The sequence below is a fragment of the Thunnus thynnus genome, chromosome 13 (genome assembly GCF_963924715.1).
Source record: "Thunnus thynnus chromosome 13, fThuThy2.1, whole genome shotgun sequence".
Taxonomy (NCBI): domain Eukaryota; kingdom Metazoa; phylum Chordata; class Actinopteri; order Scombriformes; family Scombridae; genus Thunnus; species Thunnus thynnus.
The window spans coordinates 6,524,165-6,547,263 of NC_089529.1; the positions used below are offsets into that span (position 1 = coordinate 6,524,165).

Here is a 23,099-nt window from a genome sequence, read left to right on the forward strand (position 1 = left end):
CACACATATATATATATATATATATATATATATATATATATATGTGTGTGTGTGTGTGTGTGTGTGTATATATATATAGAGAAAGAGAGAGAGACCAAGAGTAGAAAGATTTTCATATTCTGTCATGTCATACTAAGTTGTTTGATACATTTTAATATATTGGCACTATTGACATGTTATCATATAGGCTAGACTTCCCTCTCAGTTGAATTCATAACCAATGAGTTTTGCAAGTTTTGCTGCTAAAGCCTTACTTGGTCTGGTATGACCAATAGACTATTGTGGCTAATATTAGCCAATGTTCACAAGTTTAAAATTGTTATGTAACTGACATTACTGAGTCAGTTCACTGACATTATGACTAGCCACAACTTTCACTACTGTTGCACTATGTTTTAGCATTTACCATCATCCTGTAACTGTTACATGTGGCCAGAGTGAAAACTGTTCAGCAAAAGTAGCATAGTCTCACTTAAAAGTAGGTCAGATCTCAGGTTCTGAGCAACATGATGTGATGTTAGCAAGTCTTAGTTGTTGTCATACTGTGTGATGTTACATGGACTGACTAAGCTAACAATTAGTTTGTTTCTATTATATGGAGGGTTTTAAGGGCCAAAACTAAATATATAAATACATAAATAATTATATAATTAAATGCTTATATATATTAATAAATATATAATTATATAATTATATAATACATTTCTTTTGTAAATGAATAAATAGTTATATAATTAAATGCTTAATAAATATATAATTATATCATTTATTGCTTAAATAAATTAATTAATATTATGTAATTTAATGCTTAATCGTCACCATAAATCAATCAAAAATTAAATGAGACATTGAATATATAAATGTTAAATTTATATTTATATATGTACACATTCACATATTTATTTATTAATCCATATATTAATTCATATATTTGCTTATTTATTTATTCACACATTTATTTATTTATATATGCTTTTAATTATCCATAGTGTAACATGCTGCAGTGAAATACATAAATGTGTCAACTTCATCCATCAAAAGTCAGGGGGCGGGTTAAAGCCTCTGACTGGTGAATGAACAGTATTACAGACCCAGCAGGATCTGGGATTGTTAATACAGCTTCATTCATTTCTCTGTCAGTCAGGGCTGATATCATTCCAAATCATTTAGCATACCCAATCTGACCACTCAATCTGATCTAAAAAAGCACAGGAGTTGGCATTTGCCTCCATCTACTCAGCTACAGCCAACATATCTACCATTGTAGCACGCAGGATTTCATTAAGATCTGCACTGGGTGCTGCCATCTTGAATTAGGCAAAAGCAGTAGATTCAAGTTCAACCTCCAGATGCACGGCAGAGTTGGACCCCTGACTTTTGATGGGTGAAGTTGACATATTTATTAATTTCATTGCAGCAAGTTACACTATGGAAAAATGAAAGCATATATAAATAAATAAATAAGTAAATAAATAACATTATAAATAAATAAATGTGTCAATAAATGAATAAGTAAATTAATTCATTAATATATGAATGATATGTTTATATATATATATATATATATATATATATATATATATATATAAATACACTAATAAATTTAACATTTACATATTTAACATCTCATTTAATTTGTGATTTATTTATTTATGGTGACAATTAAGCATTTTATTATATATTTATTAATTATCAATTTAATACATTAATCAATTAATTAATGTGTTTAAGCATTTAATCATATAATTATTTATGTATTTATATATTTAGTATGGCCCTTAAAACCCTCCGTAGTATCAGCTAGGAATTGCATATGACTTATGTAAGGAAATGATCTGGCTTAAAAATGTTCTGGCTTAAAATCTTGCTGTGTAAAACTTCTGCTGTAAATATTATTTATATATGTATTATATATTTATATATATAATTTCAAATTGTAGAGTCATCATTTGACCAATTAAATTAGGTCAATGAAAATTCATTGATTCTCTGTTTTCACACCAAAAATATATCATATACTGAAAAATAAGCACATTTATTTTGTCACATAAATGATTATTAGTTACATTTATTTATATGATGGTTAACAGAAAACACGTAATTTATTTGTCAATGGAGAGATATATCCACAAGATATAACACATTTTTACCGGACGGTTCTGTTTTTGTCTTTTTTCCCATTTATATTTCTTGTTTCATGACACATATTTGTGGAGTTAAAGTTCACAAAAATGATTCCTTTTGATGGCCTTCCCTCGGCACATGCACAGTAAATATTTTTAAGAATCTCAGGGCAAAAAAGAGAGACAGACAGTTAAAATACTTGTTTTTCTTTGTTTATCAAATAAAAAAAAACTGTGTACATTGTATTTTGTATCATATATTTATTTATAAAGTGCTTAATAGGCATAGATAGTTATAGTATGTAATCATATATTGTCATATTAGTTAGTTTGTATGTTGTTGTTGGTGGAGTATTCCTTCAGCAATGTAAAAGCTGTTATTTACATAATGTATACAAGTCCCAGGTTGGTACACCCACTTCCAATTCATGGCAAAGGTGGGAGTGTGATTCTATTGAAATCACGACAGTGAGCAGGTGACGCCAGCATCTTCAGAGTGGTCACAGTTGTGCACACTCCAGGATATATGGGAGCACTGCTGCAGGGAGGCCTCCGTACCGCTGCACTTGAGATTGTCCAGCAGGATTGTTCCTGTGCCAGGCCCAAAGTAAGCTTCTCCCCGAGCTGCCGTGGCCTCCCCGCAGCCAAGCTGACGGCACACAACCTGTGCGTCAGGGAGGTCCCAAGCATCATCACACACTGTGCCCCATCCAGAATTTAAGTACATCTCCACCCGACCCTCACAGTTATGCTGGCCATCCACCAGCCTCACCATTCCTACAAAAAAAAAGAGGAGTCTTACACACACACAAAAAAAGAGGAAAATGTCAACTGGTGTTGTGCTAGTTGAAGATTTATTTGACCTACCTTCAGTGGGTGGTGTGGTGGTGGTGTGCATCCTTTCTGTTACTCTAAAGTCACGTGCAAGTCCGATGTTTAGCATAAAAGCTAGAAGTAAGCAGAGGAAAACAGAAAAAAACTGAGTGATGCTTCTGTGTCCCATGCATACTCAGGAAATATCAGTTCACAAAAGCATTAGCCAGGCTGTCCTCCTTATATTTACTGCAGTGATCAATATGTACTGTAGTAGAAAGCCAATTACTTTCATTCTTTTATGACCATGATACAGAGACACCCTTTGCAGCAAAACTGTTGAGCAATTTCAGCAATGGTTTTGTAAAGTATTTTGTCAGAGTTCCAATGCTTATATCCTCATTGTCATATATAGATTATACCCACTTTGCCAATTCTGATTTCCTGCTGAGGACAGTATTACTCAAGAGTACTGATAAAACATGCTGCTGGTAGAAATCAAAGGTATAATCATATTTTGCTATCAGGCTGAATGATGTGCTGTAAGTAAAGGGAAGTCTGTACGTGCTTTTTGATTTAGCCTCAAAGAACTGAAATTTGGCCTGGAGGCAGGCCGTGACGCTGATGTGCCTTGACTCATCCACTGTATTTTTCATGCTCTCTGGGCTGTCACCTCCTTAGAGTACAACAGTCATGCATTGCAATGGGACAGCTCAGCGGGGCGGGCATAGATGTTTTCAGTGGAAGCGATGACTTACTGTAAGATAGATGCTTGTGTGATTATGTAGATACAGATATTCCCTACTGTATGTGCAGTACTGTATATGCGCACGTCATGAATGTATGCCTAATGTAGCCTGCTATGGCCCCACATTATGTCAGAGATGGCCAGTCAAGTCTTACGTGCACAGATAACTCCAGCATCCTCATGATGGCCACAGTTGTGCTGACCCCAGCCGAGGTGGAAGCACTGGGACAGCTCTAGTTCGTTGCCATTACATTCCACATTGTCGAGCAGGATCGGACCCGAACCATAGCCGAAGTAAGCCTGAGACTTGGCTGCGATAGCCAAGCCACAACCAAGCTGCCTGCACACCACATTGGCATTGGGCATGTCCCAGTCGTCGTCACACACCGTTCCCCAAACGTTTCTGTAGAGGACCTCCACACGACCCTGGCAGCTACTGTTTCCATTCACCACACGAATGGCTGGCTTGTCTGCACAGAGATAAACAGACAGGTACATTACTGCAATTTTAGAGTAGACGTGTGCTTTATAATTAAATCTATTCGGCTGATATTTGCATATAAGGCAGTATAACTAACTGAGTCTATGTTGATGGTGCCTTTAAATTTTAGGATTTACTGTGCTTGTGTTTACAAAGGAGAAATCAGTTTAATACTGTTACCTTTTGTCTGGGCAGTTGTGGTAACAGTTGTTGTACTTTGGGTGACAGTAACTTCCTCAGTTGTTGCTGGAAGGAAAATGTGACACATAACAAAATTATCTTATGACCCAAAACACCAAACTTACTGTCACACTATAATAACCATGATGGGATTAGTCTGCGGCGTAACACAATATCTCATGGCGCTGTACAGCACTGTGTCACATTGAAAGACTATCAGGGAGAAATGGCTCGCCCTGTTGGTCATTTGGCAAAAGTGCAAATTTCATTTTTTACTGTGAAAGAAAAAAGATCCAGCCAAGCTGATGCAGAGGAGGCAGACCATCAGATCTTTTGTGTATACATTAAGTAATATACAAACAATATACCTGCAGTGTCCTGTGTAGGCCAGATTGATCTCGGACCTCCAGTGGGAGTGTTCACCACAGGAGGTGCAGTAGTGGATCCTGAACCTGAGTAGATGATAGACATAAAAGTGATGTTATATGTACAGTGTAACCACCACTATTACCATTTCCATTAATACTAGTGGTACCTCTAACAACGATACTACTGCCATTATCAACTCTCCTCCTCCTTCTTCTACAACTAGAAAAAGCAGACTTTAACTATCATTACTTATTTTTTACTTAATGACTTAATTCCCCCAGTGGTGGAATGTAACTAAGTAGATTTACTAAAATACTGTACTTAAGTACAAATTTGAAGTACCTGTACTTCTACTCTACCACATTTCAGTGGGAACTATTGTATTTGTATTTATTTCACAGCCATACTTACAATTAATTTTACATATTCAGATTTTACAGAACATAGAAGACATATGATGAGCTTGTTGATGAACTATTATAGAATAAGCTACTCAACTACTAAAAATTGGCTCCACAATGGCCAACTACAATGGTGAAATGCAACTTAAACAGTAATACATCAGTACTAATAATCTGCATATATTATATGTAATAGTATATTTCTCAAAGGGACCATTTTTCTGCATTGAGTACTTTTACTTTCGATACTTTAAGTACATTTTGCTGATAAAACTTGCATACTTTTACTCTTTCAATGCAGGACTTTTTACCTGGGATATGATGTATTTTTACTGTGTGGTATCATACCTTTACTCAAGTAAAGGATCTTAATATTTCTTCCACCACTAATCTTTCTCCTACGTAAACTGACCATTATTCTTTGTTTCTCTGGACTACTGCACTTCTGAAATTAGTGCACCTGTGTCTATAAAGGGAAATAATCAGTATTTTTATAACCACTAGTACTATCACTGATATTACAACACTTGCTAATAACAATAATAATAACAAGATTGTAGATAATAAACTGTTGCATTTTCTGAGATATTTGTTTGTATAATAAAATAAACTGCCTGTTTAAAAATCTGAGTAGCATACCAGTGCAGGTGACCCCAGCATCCTCGTGATGGCCACAGTTGTGGTTTCCCCAGCCCAGACTATTGCATTTAGACAGCTGCTGCTCGTTGCCATGGCAGTTGACATTGTCCAGAAGAATCAGGCCGGTCCCGTAGCCAAAGTAGGAGTTGGTGTGTGCCGAGACAACATGGCCACAGCCTATCTGCTGGCACACCACGTCGGCATCGATATTGCCCCAGTCATCATCACACACTGTCCCCCAGCTTCCCTGGTAGTAGACCTCCACCCGGCCCTGGCAGGAGTTCAGTCCACCCACCAGACGGATGGTGCCATCTCCTAAACCGAGAGGGAGAGATTTATAAGGACTGGTGTTTTAAGACACTGTAGGTTTCTGTAAGAAATTATGTTAATATCAGCTTTTAAATGTTTCAGAGCAAATGTTAACAGCTGGGATTTGCGTGTGAGGAAATGACAGTGATACAGAGAAAGTAGAAGGGTGTGGGCCTATACAAGACATGCAAGCAGGAGAGTTGAGGTGAACATCTGATATTGCACTAAGCACAGATGTTGTCACCTTATGCCTTGGGGCTGACAACAACACACCTTTAACAGAGACAATAGGCATTCTCATGTGTCCATCATTTACAAACGCTCTTCAACTGAAAGGAAGCCATGAATCTGGGAGGCTTCCTCGCATTCCCAGAGGGATTCATGACAGCCACTGGAGAATCAGCTGGATACGTCATATGTAAACTAAATTTGAAACTCCACTTGGGATTGAAGAGAAAAAAACACGGTGACCACAACAAAGGCCAACCCAGGGAACAATAGGGACGGCCTGGAATTCAGGAGCCCTTTGAGCTGTATTGTGTATTTCCCCTGGAGATGTTAAAAAGATATTTTCCACTGAGCTGTGTCTTTGATGTCCAGCACAGTTTTAGTGATGGTTTATCAAAGCTGAAATAAAATTACTCCTCAAGTAAAAAATTATGACCTTGAACATATCAGTGTGACCAGTCTCATGTCTGCTCTGAATGTGCGTGTGCTCATTCACACACATCCAAAAATAAGCCATCTTTCATTACCTAATGAAACCTGCCCTAACATCTGGCATGCCACCTGTCTGTGCGTGTTTGATTTTGATAATAGATTATAACAAATCATAATCATCAAACACAGAAAAGCTGGCATTAAATTTAATTCCTCTCAACACATAAAGTGTTTCCTTAGTATCCTGTAAAATAATTTGCATTTTTTAATGAGCATTAGAACAAGAGGTGTACACTTATTTAGTGGAGAGACAATGTAGCACCTGTTCATAAACCTTTTTGCAAATCAGCCTGATGGCACTGTTCCATTTTTGGAGGTGGAGGACTCATTTCATCACCTCTGTTCACTGAAGAGTAATGCCAAATATCGCTGAGGTTTCTGTTTTCCAAAAGGCACATTTAATGTTGGATCTAATGCTTATATAAATAGTAAGAAAATTTAGTTGGTCAATGTAAAAAATGACAACTTTATTACATCTCCAAGGACTATAATAAGTTTCATACTGTGGTTTTGTTATTGTATGTGCATCTTGTTCACATACAGTAAGTATTAATTTGTCACAGTATATTATCTCAAAATGATCAATTCCCTTGCTTATTTGTTTTCAAAATATTCTGGTCACTATCTATGAAATCACAATCGATTACTTGAAATGTGCAAAATCTGGACCATTTTTTAACATGTAATTTCTTACTGTAAAGACAGATTTACCTCTGTGACCTCTCAGGTTGGCTGAAGACCAGTCTCATTTAGATAAAAGCAGCGAGCACTTACCTAAACCTGCATTCCCAGGGGACGGTGTGGTGAGATCCCCGAAACCTTTTACCCCAACCACTGATGGTTCTAGCAGCAGGAGAAACATGAAAAAGAAGCAGGAATATTAGTTACTCTCCCCTCAGTAATACAGTAAGAGATGATTCACCACTACCTGTACCACCTAAAGGTTATATTAAAGGCTTTACCTCTGCAGGTAACAGCCACGTCCTCATAGTGGTAACAGTTGTGGATGCCCCAGCCCAGACTGTTGCACTGACTGAGGTCTGTCTCACTTCCTTTGCAGTCCACATTATCCAGCAGGATGAGCCCTGATCCCTGACCAAACTGAGAGCTGCTGCCCACCGCCACCGCCACACCGCAGCCCAGCTGCCGACACACCACTTTGGCATCCACCATGTCCCAGTCGTCATCACACACTGTGCCCCATGTATCGTTGTAGCGCACCTCCACGCGACCCTCGCACCTGTTACGTCCATTCACCAGTTGCACTTTGGGGGAGAAAAACAAATCATATCTGTCAGGGCTTCTCTCTGTCATATTTGTTAGTCATGTCTCTCTTTGAGTGAAGTGGGGACGTTCCTTTGTCTCTGGTTATGTTTGTGCCACCTCACTAACAAAAACTGAGGCTCATAAAGGCTTTACTCTTTGTATCGGAAGAGGAGAGGAGAGGAGAAGAGAAGAGAAGACTGGCTTGGCTGTAATGTAATGATGGTTAATTAGAAGAAAAAAAACATCCTTCTGGAATAAGTCTAATCCTGCCAAGTTAAGGCACACAATAAGCCACATGACTCCCTGGAAGTGAACTAGGTGGATGCAGGAGGGTGGTTAAATAGCAAATAAGTCATTGAGGGGATTAGGGAAATGGAGAGCTGGGAAAGTGACCTTGTTTAGAAAGCCCCAGGCACTGATCTACCTTCTGTGCTCTCTTTCACTGACATACAGCCAGCCACTGATAGGTTTTCATGACGTGGCCTGGATGCAGGCGTGTTTTTCTGAACATGAGTGTCTGGGTCAGGTGTATGAAGGTGGAGGTGGAGGTGCTGTAAAGCTCATGCTTACCTTGGTACTGCGTCCTCTCGGGGGATTCCACGGTATTGGCTGAAACAGGAGAGAGGAGGGGATATGGGAGAGTGAGGGAGAGAGAGTATGGTCAAATTATTTGTTGAAAGGAGGTTCTTGGCCTTGCATAGTTACTGTACTCTATATCTACTATATCTATTTTCCTGTAACACTAGACACAGCCTGAAACCACAACAGGAGGCCTGTTTAGACCACATACTGCACCAGCAAAAGAGCTACAACAGAGATATTTCTGCCTGCTCCTTTAATTTGGGATTTTATTTTGAAAGTGAAAAACAAAAAAAGATAAAAGAAAGGGGGAATACAACATCCAAATCCAAAGTTGTGCTCTTTATTTGTACCATTTGACCTTGAGAAAATAAATCCAAAAGCCAATTCATGTATGAATTAAAACAAAAGTTGATATTTTTAAGGCAAAAGACAGATGATCCATGCAGGACTGAGCTATCTGCCTCTGATCTAAATTTCTGAGATGTGTGTGTTTTGATGCAATCCATATTTTCCCAGGTGTCCGTGAAGACACAGTGGAAATTGTTTCTGGGTCTGTATAGAGGACATTCTAATTAGCTAATTAACATTAGCCCCAGGGATGGGTAATGCATCTGTTTATGGTGTCACATGTAGGTTACATTGTGGTTTATATTCTGGGCAGACACAGTTCTTATTCTATGGGGGATCAGAACACTTTAATATCACTTACTGGATACAGCCCGTCTGTTTATTTTCATGTCTCCTGTAATAAGAATACGACAAATGTTAGTCAGGCACACATTTAGATATCTGTTGGATCTATTAAGAAATAGAACTCGTAAGCTGGTGTCAGCACATTTGGATGAATTGTTCCATATCTTTGTTGATCCATAAAGTCCAGTGAGTGGAATCAATCCTCGCTTCAAAACAGCTGCAGGGCTCGCAGCCAGCTACTGTACCACTGGTAAACACAGAGCAGTAACTGTGGACACAATAGCCCTCATCTACAGGGAGTTCACTTGCAGGTACACCTGGTTCTCCAGCATTATTAAAGCCTTAAACATGTGGTTAAGCACTGACACACAAGAAATCATCTCATGTGTCAATTCTCTTTCAGTTTAGGGCAGTGGTAACCTTTCCTCTTATCCCACGAGAATATCAAAATTTCTCTAACTCAAAATTAATTTAGTCAGATATGGAAGGGCCAACAAAATTATATTTATGAACTACTAATCTGAAAAACTTTAAAAAATAAAAACATACAGTATGAGTTTTAAAAAAGAAATGTTACAGCAATATATGATAGCTTTAAATAAAGTTTTGGAATCAGTTTCATTCTTCATAAAACCTCCCTCTGGTCCTGAGCCAGTGTATGAAAAATTACCCCCTTTAGGAAATAACATACTTTAATAAGTGTCTATCTGACACTTTTAAGGTCTATTACTTTTCCATATATATTTCACATTGTTCACTATAACAATAACAATGTCACACAAACATGATCAATGAATTTTACTGTAGCCATTTTGAGAAAATGAAACATGATGTTATTATGTAAAGGTTATCCGGCAACTGTATTAGATTAGGGTTGCTCTTTGTTCGCTGAGACGAACTGATGCAAATCTTTGTGTGATCTGTCTCCTTATTGTACAATAATATTTTTAATCTTAAACCCAGCAGTGTTTTGTGTATTACTCCATATTTGTGTTTAGTGTTCAGACAATTTCCACAACAATTACTTCATCAGTGCAAAATCCATTCAATTAAATGCTGAGGTTACTCTTATATCTCCAGTCTTTTGTCCCATTTCTGAAATATAGACCCAAATATAGACAACATAACATAACATATTTTTAAACTGATTTTAAAAAGTGATTTTCTGATCACATGTAGTGTTCTGTATGGCAGAAAGCTCAACTCCAGCAGTCTAGCAGCTTGGAAGGAGTGATCTTCAGCTGTTTTTGGTCAAATCTCACACGGCACCCCTCACTCCAACCGCCCCCTACCCACTCACCAAGTCGCAGCAGCACACTGAGGGTCACCAAGACCAGGGATCCCAGCAAGGACACCAGGAGCCAGACGGCCGGGTTCCAGCACCTGTACTCGCTCTCCACCACACGCTGGCCTCGCATGGCTGCCTGACTGACCATCCGCCTGCAACACACACACACGCACACACACACTCTCTCAGTCTCTCTCTGTCAAGCTTTCCAAAGTACTAAGCTAACACAGCTCTAAATGTAGTCGACTAGGGGTCCCTTTTCTACTACAACAAAACAATCACTACTCTTTATCCTGGTTCAGTGTAGCCTAATTATAATATTGGATTGTTTTCTCTGATGGAGCCTGCAGCTGTTGTTGTTGTGGTGCTGTAGTAGGTATTGATGGTAGTCTGAGGGCAGTGGAGTTCAAATCATTTCCAGAGATTATGTGAAGCGCATGGCTGACTTTGTCCATAGTGAGTGATGATAACATTAAAACGTTTCCCGGCCGATTAAACATAAAGTCATCCCACTTTCACAGACATACTGCTGCCATTGTCAATAAAATACCAGGAACAGTGAGTTGAGTTACGTTGCTGTTTTGTAAGCACAAAATGGCTGCCATGCACCAACCTGGCAGCAGGTAACAGAGGCCGCAAAAAGCTGATGATGGTAAGAGCAGAGGAAGCTTAGTTTGCAGGTTTCCTGGCGTTAACATCAGCTGGGGATGGGGGAAGGCAGGCTTGTGTTACAGATAGATGTAGAGGTAAGCACCTGTGTTGTAGTTTTTCGATATGCGAGGGGGATTTCCTTGAGAAAGAATATTGGGATTTACTGACGATCACTCATTAATCAGAGCTAGATAGGACTGTAGGCAGACACTGGATACCCATCATTCTCCTCAGGTGAGAAAATGGGGGATGACAATTATCAAATACTGAAAGAGAATGCTTTAAAGCCTATAGTGTGAGGATGTGATTGAACAAACACAAAACGTCACATTTTTAACATACATTGCCAAAAGAAAAAGCAAAAAAGTATGTTATAAAACTTCTATGGGGACATTATGATCCCTCCAGTCATTGTACCTGGAGGGATCAGGAGTGTACAACGACTGCTTTTAAAGAAAACCCTCCAGCACAATGATATCTCTGCATGTATTTAGAAGCATGTTGTCATTATGAGACCACAGTGTGTGGCTCGGCCTTGGCTTGTTTGTCTTTTCGCTCATACAGAATTCCCTCTGACCTTACACTGGAATGTGTATTAGGGGATGATGAGGGGAGAATTTGATATTGGCCCCTCGAGATAGTGGACATTCCGGGCCCAGGGGGCACAAAAAGACATTTCTGCTTTCTGTGGTCCCCATCGTCAGGCATAAACGCTGCTTCCTGCAATCTGTCACTAGAACCCTCCAAAACGCTTAGGCACCTGATGACACTGCAGGGGCGCCTCTCGTCTCCTTGGAGAGCAGGAGGCAGGAGGAGGAGGAAGAGGGGGGTGGGTGGGTGTTCAAATCTTGAGCCACTGTACTGTATACATACAGTTATCTTCAGCTCAGGTAAATATAACACAATGTCACACAGCCTTTGTGGTAGATTTTGAGCCATTAGTAGCACAACAACACTTAACAACAGCCAGAGAAAAAGCTCTGGATAGATACATTTTCATCCAGGTCTGGTCTTGCGTTGTCTCAATAGGTGCGGCGCAGAAGGCCAGAGGCCCACAGAGAGATCATTGTGTGTCCAATTGGGAGGTGGGGATTTTAACACCAGCACAGCGCTCAAGAACCGCGGCTGTCTCATTTGCAGAGTGTACTAACAAACCACTCGAAACTCCAGGACAAATGGCTCAGTTATGGAGGATGAAAAATAATCTAGTCCCCAATGTTGTGTTTTTCAATACTCCATTCATAGTAGGATGTAGCGCAGATCCGCTGGGGAATAATGTTGCCTTTTGTGTCAGCTCTGCTTCCCCTCCCTTCTCACTTCCCTGTGCTGAGAAATAGCTGAAAGATCTCGGCCCCACAAAAATACCCCTTAATGCCTGAGATAAACCAGAGAATAACGCTGTCAGTCACTTCAACGGGGAGAATTTTGGGCCATTTAAACTGAGAATCAGTGCATTTGTCAGCATGTGTACCTGACTGTAGCCCTTTTATGAGCAATACACTGCAAAGTCGATTTAGTTTTCGTGACAAAATATAACAGAGGAAAGACATCTTCTTGAAAATACGTCCTTGTTCAATGACACTGAGAAAATTTTAAGCAATAATTAACAGAATCTGAACATGTTTGACATTGTATTATCTTAATTTGTATATTGGCTTTGCAACAACACTGTACAGTACGAAGATCTTAATTAACCTCTGTCCCTGAGGGTCAACCTTGTAATATTATATAGTTATAGAAAAACAACATCAGTTACAGAGTAAGGCTGCATTGAAAGATATAATCATACACACTGATTTATCACAGATTATGATATATAATAACATAAGATATTATAACAAATACAGAGGCATAAAGCAAAATCAACTTTGTATTTAGAAAAATACATACCTGTTGTGAAAGTATTTATCTTCACCAACAAAAAAATAAAATAAAAAATAAATAGAAATAAAAATAGGTTTCCTCCAGAAAAAAAAAAAAACTAAAACAAATTGTCCTCAGAGCTCAAGTAGCAAGCAGTTTAATTCCACAAGTCACACAGAAACTTTGTGTAGAAATGGAGGCAGGAAACTCTAGCATCCATCCAGCGCTACGTGTTTTAGGTCTTTCATCTCCTTAACCCTGCTTGACTATAAGTACCTGGCTTCAGTGACAGAGATTATGTAAAAACAATAAATACCACAGCATTGTATGATAATATTCTAACGCCCTGTACCTGTCTATGCTTAAAAGAAGCAGGAGGGGCAAACAGAAAAAAAAAGACAATGAAAGCTAACCCTTCATTGGTACCCCTGCATCTCCAGTTTCAGGTAGCGCTCACAGAAGGTGCGGTCCTGCTCATCTCTGCACACACTCACAGCAAGAAGGACAGGGCTGTGGCTCAGAGCCTGTGTGTGTGTGTGTGTATATGTGTGTATGTGTGTGTGTGCATGACTCTCCCTCACAGAAACAGTCTGAAGCAAAAGACAGTTATGAGGCAATGAAAATTTGATTAAATCACTCCTAGAGTTGCACACAATAGTTCCTACAAAGTTTTAAAGTTTTTACAAATCATCAGAATACTGATGACAGACGAGTGCTGCTTGATCCACAGCAGTGGACTGAAAAGACAAAGCAAAGCAAACATGAACATATTAGCTGAGTGCTTAGTAATGCAGCTCTGGCCAACTTTCTGTTTTAATCTTTGTCAGAAGACTCAGTGTGGGGGTCAGTATGTTCCAATGAAAGTTCCTACAGCACCTCGGAAATCTTTCATCAGCTGAATGAACATACTGTACCAGTGCAGTGGTTTGCTGGAAGATTGTTATAATCTTCATGTGTTCACTTCAAGCTCTCAACCAACATGTAGGGTACATGTTGGTTGAGAGAACTATTACAGCAGTATGTGTGTCAATGTGTTTATGTTTCAGACATAGAAGATATTCTATAGTTCTTTTAATTGTATGTCTCCTCATGAGAAAAAGCCCGGGGCCTCTTTGAAATGTGCAGGAGACTAACAGCAATTGCTTCCAAACACTAATCCTTCCTGAGCCGCAGCGAAACGTGTTGGCTGTCCGTGGCCATTGTCAGGGTTTTCAAGGACCAATTCAGGGCTCCTTCCTGTGGTGTCACCCGAATCAGTGGTGGAGCCAAAATACGGGGATTGAGTTACACTAAGCTTCTGAAACCCCCAGGATCGGATTGAGAAAACAAACACCAGACAGCCAGAGTTACAGATCTACTTCTTTTTGTGTTTCTGAACTTTTTCCTTACCAAAGAAATAGTGAAGCTGTTAACTTGCCACCTTAAAACAAGTTTAGCTTTAAGGTGGGAAGCTTGCAGATATGACACACGTGTATGTGTGATTTTGAGTCAGCAAACTTGGAAACAGTTGAATGGTATGAGGACTGAGGACAATGACTAGTATCTGAGCCTAAATAGTATTAGTAGTAGTTCCTGTAAATATACTAGCCATTATTGAGTAATTAACATTACTTAAGTAATTAGCATTAGCCAATTACTTGCTTGAAGTGCTTTAAGTTTGAAATATTTAAACCTGCATTAATTGATTATTTGACCACTTGGAGGCAGCAGAAACAAGCTGTAAACACAACACTGACATATGATTACCTTAAGTTGCTATATCGAACTCATTAGCTAACATTACTTACACAACAGATATGGTACAATGTTAGCATTCATTTTGAGTCATTTCTCTGCCACCTGATGGATATTAGAACAATATTCATTTTAAGCCAGAAGAGAGAATGTTTTTGTTTCTGCCAACTCATGAGGGAAATATCTAGTTCTTTAGTCGCAAAATGCTGCAAATGCAGTTTGTTCACCAGCCAGTCACTAAATTTGTCTGCTGTTTGGTGATGGGCAGACAGCATACAGTCGGTTTGTTAGAGCTGTTTCACATAAAATTGCTGCCTTCTGCTACTGCTGGAAACTATGCAGATGAGAGCTGTGAGAGTGAATCTAAACAGTAAAGGTGAATGCTGTAAAACCAAAACAATGAGCTGAAAGATGCTAAAATGCTCCACAGAACTGAGGGGAACTGCTGAGTCAGGTGATAATTCTCTGGGGGTTTGTAACTACGAGCAGCTCCTTTCACATACAAGTCATCCGATCCATTGTTAATATAAAAATATCCATCACAGCTGCTTTAAAATTATATAAAATTATATAAATTTATATAAAAAGTAAAAATTGGGCTACAGGCACAAATTGATTCCAGTAATTTACAGAGAATCATTTTTAAAGTTGTGTAATTTAAACATATTAAATGTAATTCTACAGTAACAGTAGTAAAAGTAATAAATAAGGGTTATAGACTTACTGTACCACACTCATTACCAGCTACTTGATCCTTATTAAACGATACTGGAGAAAGTACAAAATGTGAAGCAAAAATATTCAGCACCTTACAATATGCCCACAAGATACTAAGAAATGTATGACCCCAGAGAGTGTTTCTTTTTTTTTTCCTCTACAGCAACATGGAAACATTGTCAGTGTACTAAACCCACAGTGACCATGGTAATGATGTTTAATGTTTCAGAACTGTTCTTTAATGTTAAAGTGTCTCTTCTTTGCTGAGGTCTCCTCATATATAAAAGCCACATATGCAGGAGTCCTAGTTGATGTGTAATCTACAGGCTACATCCCTCTTCCAGTCTGGGCCAGCAGGTGTTGGAAGGTTCATGTGTCACGGATTGGATGTTGTCGAACACATATTACAAGGATTCCCAGTTGTGGTAAGACATACAATGACAGAGAGATGGTCAGTAGTGATTAGCTGCAGTATAACCTGACCTGGCTGATCTATGGCTGTGACTGTGAGTGAAAGCCCTCCTGTGCTTTGAAAAGGAAGCTCTTTGTTAGATTGATGACTATATTATTTCGTCACTTGGTTCTCACACTGGTGTTTCTTCTTTATATTGTTAATGTTCGAGTCTGATTTTTTTTTTGTAGAATCAGCTTACGTAAATGTCATGAACACACATTGACAGTTTTTAAATTTTAAAAAAAAAATCAAGACTCCATTGCACTTGAGGGTATATTAACTAGCTTTCCCTGTGACTCAGTAACCTATTTAAACTTGATATATTTACTGCAAAGAAATACAATGATCTCAGATGTTTGCGCTGGTCTATGCTGGAGTTAATAGGGCTAAGATGGAAAAAAGGAAACAAAGCTATTCCATACAAAAGGCCTGAAGGAAGAAAAGGTTCAAGGAAGACCAGTATTATCATCTCCCAGTTGAGTTTCCAGGCAGAGATACACCGTGTGAGTAAATGGGTTATTCTCAGGGGGGATTTAAGAAGTTTCTGGAAGAGTCTTGTCAGTGTGTTGATGATTTGGTGAGGTCAGCTATTGTGCATGTTCTCGGAGTCCACAGTGTTTTACATAACTCAGAGATACGTAAGGGGCAAGAGGTACATAGATCACAGATTAGGGTTATCTGTCATGGTTTCCATTTCTCTCAAAGATATGGGTTATCTTAACGCTTTTGTTCCCAAGTTATGAGGGTCTTGGATTTGAAATGACACAAATAGTGCAGCATCACATCCTGACACCTTTGTCTTTGGACAGTTATATAAAGTGGGTCATGAAGACAAGCGGTATTCTGTATCACAGGTGATGAAAACTGTGACATACTTCACCAATATCATGCACACGTCAAGACTTGGAATTAATTCCTGTATTGCCTGTAATTCCTGCATTCCTTAAATAGAAATGAATGAAAGCAGTAAACTTTATGAATGAAATATGTGTTCAATAATAAACTTGATCTAACTTGTATTGAAGATTTCAGTAATACAATGTTGCCGGTATTTTACATAACCTCGAGGATATTATGCTTATTAAAACCAGTAAGGAAATACCAAGAAGTCCTGTGTGCCACACAAATAATGCAGCATAGTGCCAATGCATAACAGGATGCACACTGAGTCACGATGAAAAAAGGAGACTTGAATGTCTTGGAAACAGAGGAGTGTAAGACAGCACTACACCTGCCTCTGGTTATTTGGCTTGTGTGAATGAAAACAGTTTAGAGGTTTTATTTGACATGTAATCCCACTACAAATTGCAGACAGCAATACACCGTGTAGATCTAAAGCTAATCTCGATAAAGATACATGGCCACAAAAGATATTCTTTTTCTGTTCTTGCAGAAGATCAGATTAGACCAGATGAGTTTGGGGATGATTGGTCACACATCACAGCAGCGGAGAATTAGATAAGAAGAAGACAGTATTAAAAATAATGCATTTCAAACAGGTTATTATATTGTAGATTGGGTAGATATATATTATCCAATATATTATAAATTAACAGAAATATGAACAAAAGTGAGTCAATTCATGCAAATTGGGGTTCTTAGTACTCACAGATCATCATACTGATAGACATCCAATAATACCACAGCCATATGTGCCATAACATACTGTGTATGAACATATAGGTGCACATGTACAGTCAAAAGTTTGGACACACTTTCTCATTTAAGTGAATGGGAAGGTGCTAAATGATGAGGAGATTGAGATTTTTGCAGCACATTTCGGTCTCCCTCTCGGTGTTTCTGGCTCTTGTCCGTCTGCCACTCGTGAGCAGACAGAGATGGGAATGAGAGAGGGAGCGGCCCAAGGACACCCTGATAACAGAGAGTGGTATGTTGAATCTCTCTTTCTGTTTGTCTCTGTCTGTTTCACCCTCACAGGGAACAAAACCCCTAGAAATGCTGTCAGCTATACTGCACTTCATGCATTACTGATGTAACAGACATAATACTAAAATACAGAGGGTTATACAAATGCCAGCGATCAGACATGGTATGCTTTGCCGCTTTGATGGATTTCGGCAACATGATAGTGAAAAGGTATGTAGCATACCTCTGAGGATTTATACATTTCAATATCATTGCCTTTGCCAAATAATGGAATCACAGGAAGCTTTTTATCAAGGTCTCCGGTATCATATTAAACAGTACATTCCTGTTGATTATATCCTCACGTGCAGACAAAAAGTGAGATATAACACTGGGATGATAGTAATAGTAGCAATTATACATTAGATGAAATGCAGCACATAACTGTAAACGTATTATTGTGACCAGAGTGTACAGTAACCATAAAAGGGTAAAGACAAGATAAGATGGTACATATTTCTCAGCCATTACATGATGAAGTGATATGGCCTATTATTACAAAACCAACAAGGTGTCATGGTGATAACTGCACAGTCTCCCTTTACCCCCACCTACAGACTTTCTCCCCTTCCCCAGTGTCTGCTTGTATTTGAACTTTCCGGACCATGCTGCTATCCCCTACCTGTCCACTAGTCGCCCCTGTTGAGTGATCTTTCCTGGTCTCATGATAAGAGATTTTCCCTGCACACCTGTTCCTCATTTCCTAATTAGCTCTCCTTGGTGTATTTATAGACCCTGGGCCTGTTTCCTCCATTTAGTTGAAGACATAACTTTACTGTCATAGTTTTAATCCATTTTGTAGTCCTTTTACTTGTCTTTCAACTAAAGCTTTTTTTACATCTTGTTTGCCTGCTAGTTGTCTTTGTGGGCTTGACTTCTAACTTTGATTTATTAAACTTATATTTAGCCCAGCCAGCTGTATCCTGTGTCTGCTTTTTCCTCTTTCCTGTTTTCTAATTGTCCAAAACGGTGAAACAACACACAACACGCACACCACAAGTATTTCTCTTTCATAAACACTTTGCAGACATCTGACATTGCACTGAGAATATACAATAAAAGTGTAGATAAGATATGATGTGTGAAAACAATGGCAGACGGAAAGTTCAGTGTTAATATTGCAAATTACCAGAAGATTAGATTCCACAGAATGTTTTCACAGCAGACATTTTGACTTGTCATAGGAGAAGCACAGATGTTAGGCTACTAATAACATTAATGATGGCTCTGTTCAATTCAAGTGTCCTAGTATGCCATGGCAGTGAGCCCAATATGTACATCATAGAACTGAGGCAGCTAATTGGAATTCAGTCATCATTGATTTTATCATTGACACCTATGTTTTTCCTGCTGTAACATGTCAAAATGTTGCAGATACTTGATGTACAATTTGTGATGTACAATTAGATATTTATTCTTAAGGGTAGATATTTCATGGCAGGGGTTACTTTTTCAAGAGAACTTTTTATAGCAGGTTTATAAAATTGTGTTTTTCTTCCACAGGATACCAGTTTCATAAAATTACATACTTCCTCACAGATATCATAATTATACTGGATTCATAAGATTGCATTATTCTCGTCTATTTATTCTAAAGACACATGCATATATTTATAAAGAAAGAATCATTAAAATAATGACACCTTTGTATGATAAATGAAAGAATGATCCAATGCAATTGTCGTGAGATCAGAGTGCCAACATGTATTCATTCAAGTCTGTACAGGCTGTAGCTGGTAAATGTATAAACCTTAACAAGTCAGCACTAGCAGCCTGTAGCCACTAGTGGTCATCCATCTCACACAAGTTACATGGTTGTTGCCTTCACAGACTGTCGGTAATAACAATACACTGCTGAAAACTTTAATTACATAGCCATTTCTCTCTACTCGTTCTGTTATTGCAGCACATTGCAAATCTATCAAATTTGACTTTCAAAACTCACATGAACAATTCTCTTAGTACTCCTAGTGATAGTCATTGAAACAGGCGACAAGCCACACAGCATTACAGCAGGGCGAAGTGCACTTGAAGGCAGCACCTAGCTCCTGGACAGTCCAGCAGGCACAGTGACGGTGTTTGCGTGTGTGACACTGTGCCTGACAGATAAACAAACCCCTTCTTGCATGGCTTTATGGACCTTTTAACAATTAATGTTATCACTGTCAGTGTTGCTAAATAGCTCATTTTGATGTTGAGAAAACAACCTTGGTTAAAAGAAGACGACTTCATTGATGAAAAGTTAAATACATTGGTTGAGTCCGCTGAGAGGTGAGTTTTGATACAAGTTGTGGCTAGAAAACTTACCGTTAAGCTAACGTTTGCTAACAAGACGCAGTAGCTAGTAGCCAGGACTTATTCTAGCTCCAATACACCAGAGCGTTATTCATGTTATTAAATGGCGTTATCTATTTCAGCAACAGCTACTTGACCATTTGCTAGTAACAAGCAAGCTAGTTAATTAGCCGAAGTCCCCATCCTCTCTGTAATATGAACCGTTTCCCAACGCCCATATGGGCACCGCTATGTTGAGCTATTGATGGATAAAACTGGCTAACGTCACGGCTAACGGTGCAGTGCTGTTTGTGCTTTTCACTGGAAGTTCACCGGTTCACTTGTTGCATATTCAGCTGAGCGTTACGCTCCTTCTCCTAAACATAAGCTCCATTAATCGTATGTCATAATGAATAAACTGACGGCGTGTCTGTTTAAAGGCGAGACTATGTTGGAAATAAGTGTTTTTCACTTTAATGTCATTCCTTGGATTTTTATTTTTTGTGTCTGATAATCCATTAATAAAATCAATCAAGTGAGTTCTGCCATATATGGACATATGTCCAATGAGCCACGTTTAGCTGGAGCGAATGAAAAACATACCAAGTGTAGACAGTCATAATTTCCTTGGTAAGGTATTTGTACTGAACCATTTTATTAAAGCTATTAAGATATGTATCTACTGCTATGGCTACAGATTCCCTTCCTCCCCACTCCAGAGACAAATTCTTTTTCCATTTATAACAAAAAAATCACAGGATTTCATTGGAGTATTCATTGTGGTTTCTTTCTTAAAGTTAGACAGAGTGCTGCCCTTTTTTTTCCTGAATTCTCCCACTAACAGAGAGTAGTCATCACAGCTTTCATCACACTAGACACATTGCATTTCTTGTTAATACATTCATCTGTAACACCTAAAAATACCTGACCACGTCTCCATTTCTCTCACATCCTCCACTGTCTCATCTCTCCAGTGATCTGGTGTGACAATTGCATGCTGCATGTCTGATAGCCCATCACCCACCTACACTCAGTTCTGGTGCATGGCCCTTCTTTAGAAATGAATGAGTCTCGCCCATCCTTGCATGTTGTGCTGTGACTGTGGCATCATGAGGAAAGACAGGGATAACCCTCTGGCACTGTCCCCCAAGAAACCATGCCAGGGCCAGGCGGAGTATGGACGAGAGCTAGAGAGGCTGCGTGCTGATTTGGAAGCGGAGAAGAGCCGCACGCTGCGGGCGCGCCGACACCTCTGTGTGGAGATAAGGCACCTGCGGGAAGAAGCAGAGAGGAAGCAGCAGAGGGCTTTGAGGGAGCTGACGGCCAGGCGTGGCTGCCAAAAGGACTGGCACTCCAACAGATCCTGGCGTCTGCTGGCTAAGGAGGTGAACATTGAAGACATTGGACGATACAGTAACGTTGATTCCACAGGGAAAGAGGCTTTTTGTTTGATCAGCGGAGAAACGTGCACAAAGCTGGAGCAGTTGCTGCTGACACTGTATGAGAAGATAAATGGTGAGCAGGGAGTCTATAAATTGCATCACAGGCAGGAATTTGAGCTAGAAAAGGCCTTCTTCCTCTGCCACCTGCTAGAGGCCCATGAAAGACAGGGAAGGCAGAGTGCAGGACACCCCAGCTACATTTCTAAAAGCCTTTCAAGAAAACCAACGCAAGACAGAAGCAACTTCTGTCAGACAAGGCCTCGTCTGACCTATTCTAGGGCCTCGCTACAGAGATCCCAGAATACCTCCCTCTCACCGAAGAAGAAAACCAAACAAGATCCACAAAAGCTGCCTTTAGGCCGGGACTTGGTTGCAGCTGACCCCTGCACCACGGCTGCAGTAGTGGACACCTGTTGGAGCAGCTCTCTGAATATTTGTCACCCTCCAAACTCTCCCCATGCAGGCTGGGACGACCAGCTCCCCTACTGCGCTGAGTCCTCTGGGTCAGACGAGTCAACGCCCTCCAAATGCATGGACAGAAACATGGAGGTGAGCAGCTTCATATTTACAAATGAATCTTTGACTTTTTTTCACTAGTTGTTAATTCAGAAAGTACATAATTGTGCACTGAATATATACAGTATGTTGATGGCAATTACAGATGGAAGTGTAGTCTATTGCACTCTCTTTGGTGTTCTACTATGAAACCCTGAATGGTTTGTAGCAATACAATATTTTTGACTATGTTTTTATAAACTATACTGCATTTTTGTTTTGGAGGAAGTTGATTGTAGAAAAAAATCCAGATGACAAATGCAATCATAACCTTTACATTTTTTATATGTGAGTTAACAGACAGTGGATACACATCTTTCAACTTTGCCCTGTGATTTAAAGGAAAATGTTACTTCCAAGTGTCTTATATTTACTTAACACAAGAAAATGCGATTTGTATTGGAGTAGTTAATAATAGTAATAATAATGATCATCTTGATCAATATAGATATTAACTTCAAGTTTTCCTCATTATTATACATAAAGCATAGAATAGATGTAAACCAAGGCTTAATAGTTCACCACCACAGTAATAATACAGGAAGTTACATCACAGAAACAGACCTGCTGACTAGCACCATGATCATCAAGGCAGCAGCACAGGACAAAGCATGTGTATCTAAATATTTTGATATCAATTACCATTTTTTATCAATAGATCTTTATACCAGTGGGGTCAAAACTTCTACCAGGAGGGTTAGGGTCAAACAGTCCACATTATATACAAAATAACTGACGCATGAACCATTTAGGCTATCATTACCAACTTTCTGTTTTCCTATTAGTAGTTTTTGCACATCAAATTTCGCTCAATCAAGTGCAGAAAGTGTGTAACTGTCAAATGATTCCCCCTTATTTAAGCTAAGCTTAG

At 39.1% G+C, this 23,099-nt stretch overlaps 2 protein-coding genes across 7 annotated transcripts in view; one reads left to right on the forward strand and one right to left on the reverse strand.

The window, feature by feature from the left end:
• Positions 1-72: 72 nt before the first annotated feature.
• LOC137195268 (scavenger receptor cysteine-rich domain-containing group B protein) lies at positions 73-19,244 on the reverse strand. The gene is made up of 12 exons (XM_067607487.1): positions 13,154-19,244; positions 10,625-10,764; positions 9,341-9,373; positions 8,620-8,658; positions 7,746-8,048; positions 7,558-7,626; positions 5,755-6,069; positions 4,714-4,797; positions 4,346-4,411; positions 3,840-4,154; positions 2,991-3,071; positions 73-2,900 (listed from the first exon to the last, which is right to left on the reverse strand). The coding sequence occupies exons 2-12, from the start codon at positions 10,758-10,760 to the stop codon at positions 2,584-2,586; spliced, it is 1,758 nt and encodes a 585-aa protein (XP_067463588.1). The 5' UTR covers positions 10,761-10,764; positions 13,154-19,244; the 3' UTR covers positions 73-2,583.
• Positions 19,245-19,956: 712 nt separating this feature from the next.
• Positions 19,957-23,099, forward strand: part of LOC137195271 (RIMS-binding protein 2) — a 62,273-nt gene continuing 59,130 nt past the window's right edge. For 4 of the 6 annotated variants that reach the window (XM_067607496.1, XM_067607493.1, XM_067607492.1 and 1 more), the window contains exons 1-2: positions 19,958-20,228; positions 21,206-22,222. In XM_067607496.1, the coding sequence (XP_067463597.1) occupies positions 21,296-22,222 (927 nt within the window). In that variant the 5' untranslated portion in view covers positions 19,958-20,228; positions 21,206-21,295. Of the gene's footprint in view, positions 20,229-21,205; positions 22,223-23,099 lie in introns of all 6 variants that reach the window. The other 2 variants (XM_067607491.1, XM_067607494.1) reach the window with 2 other exon arrangements.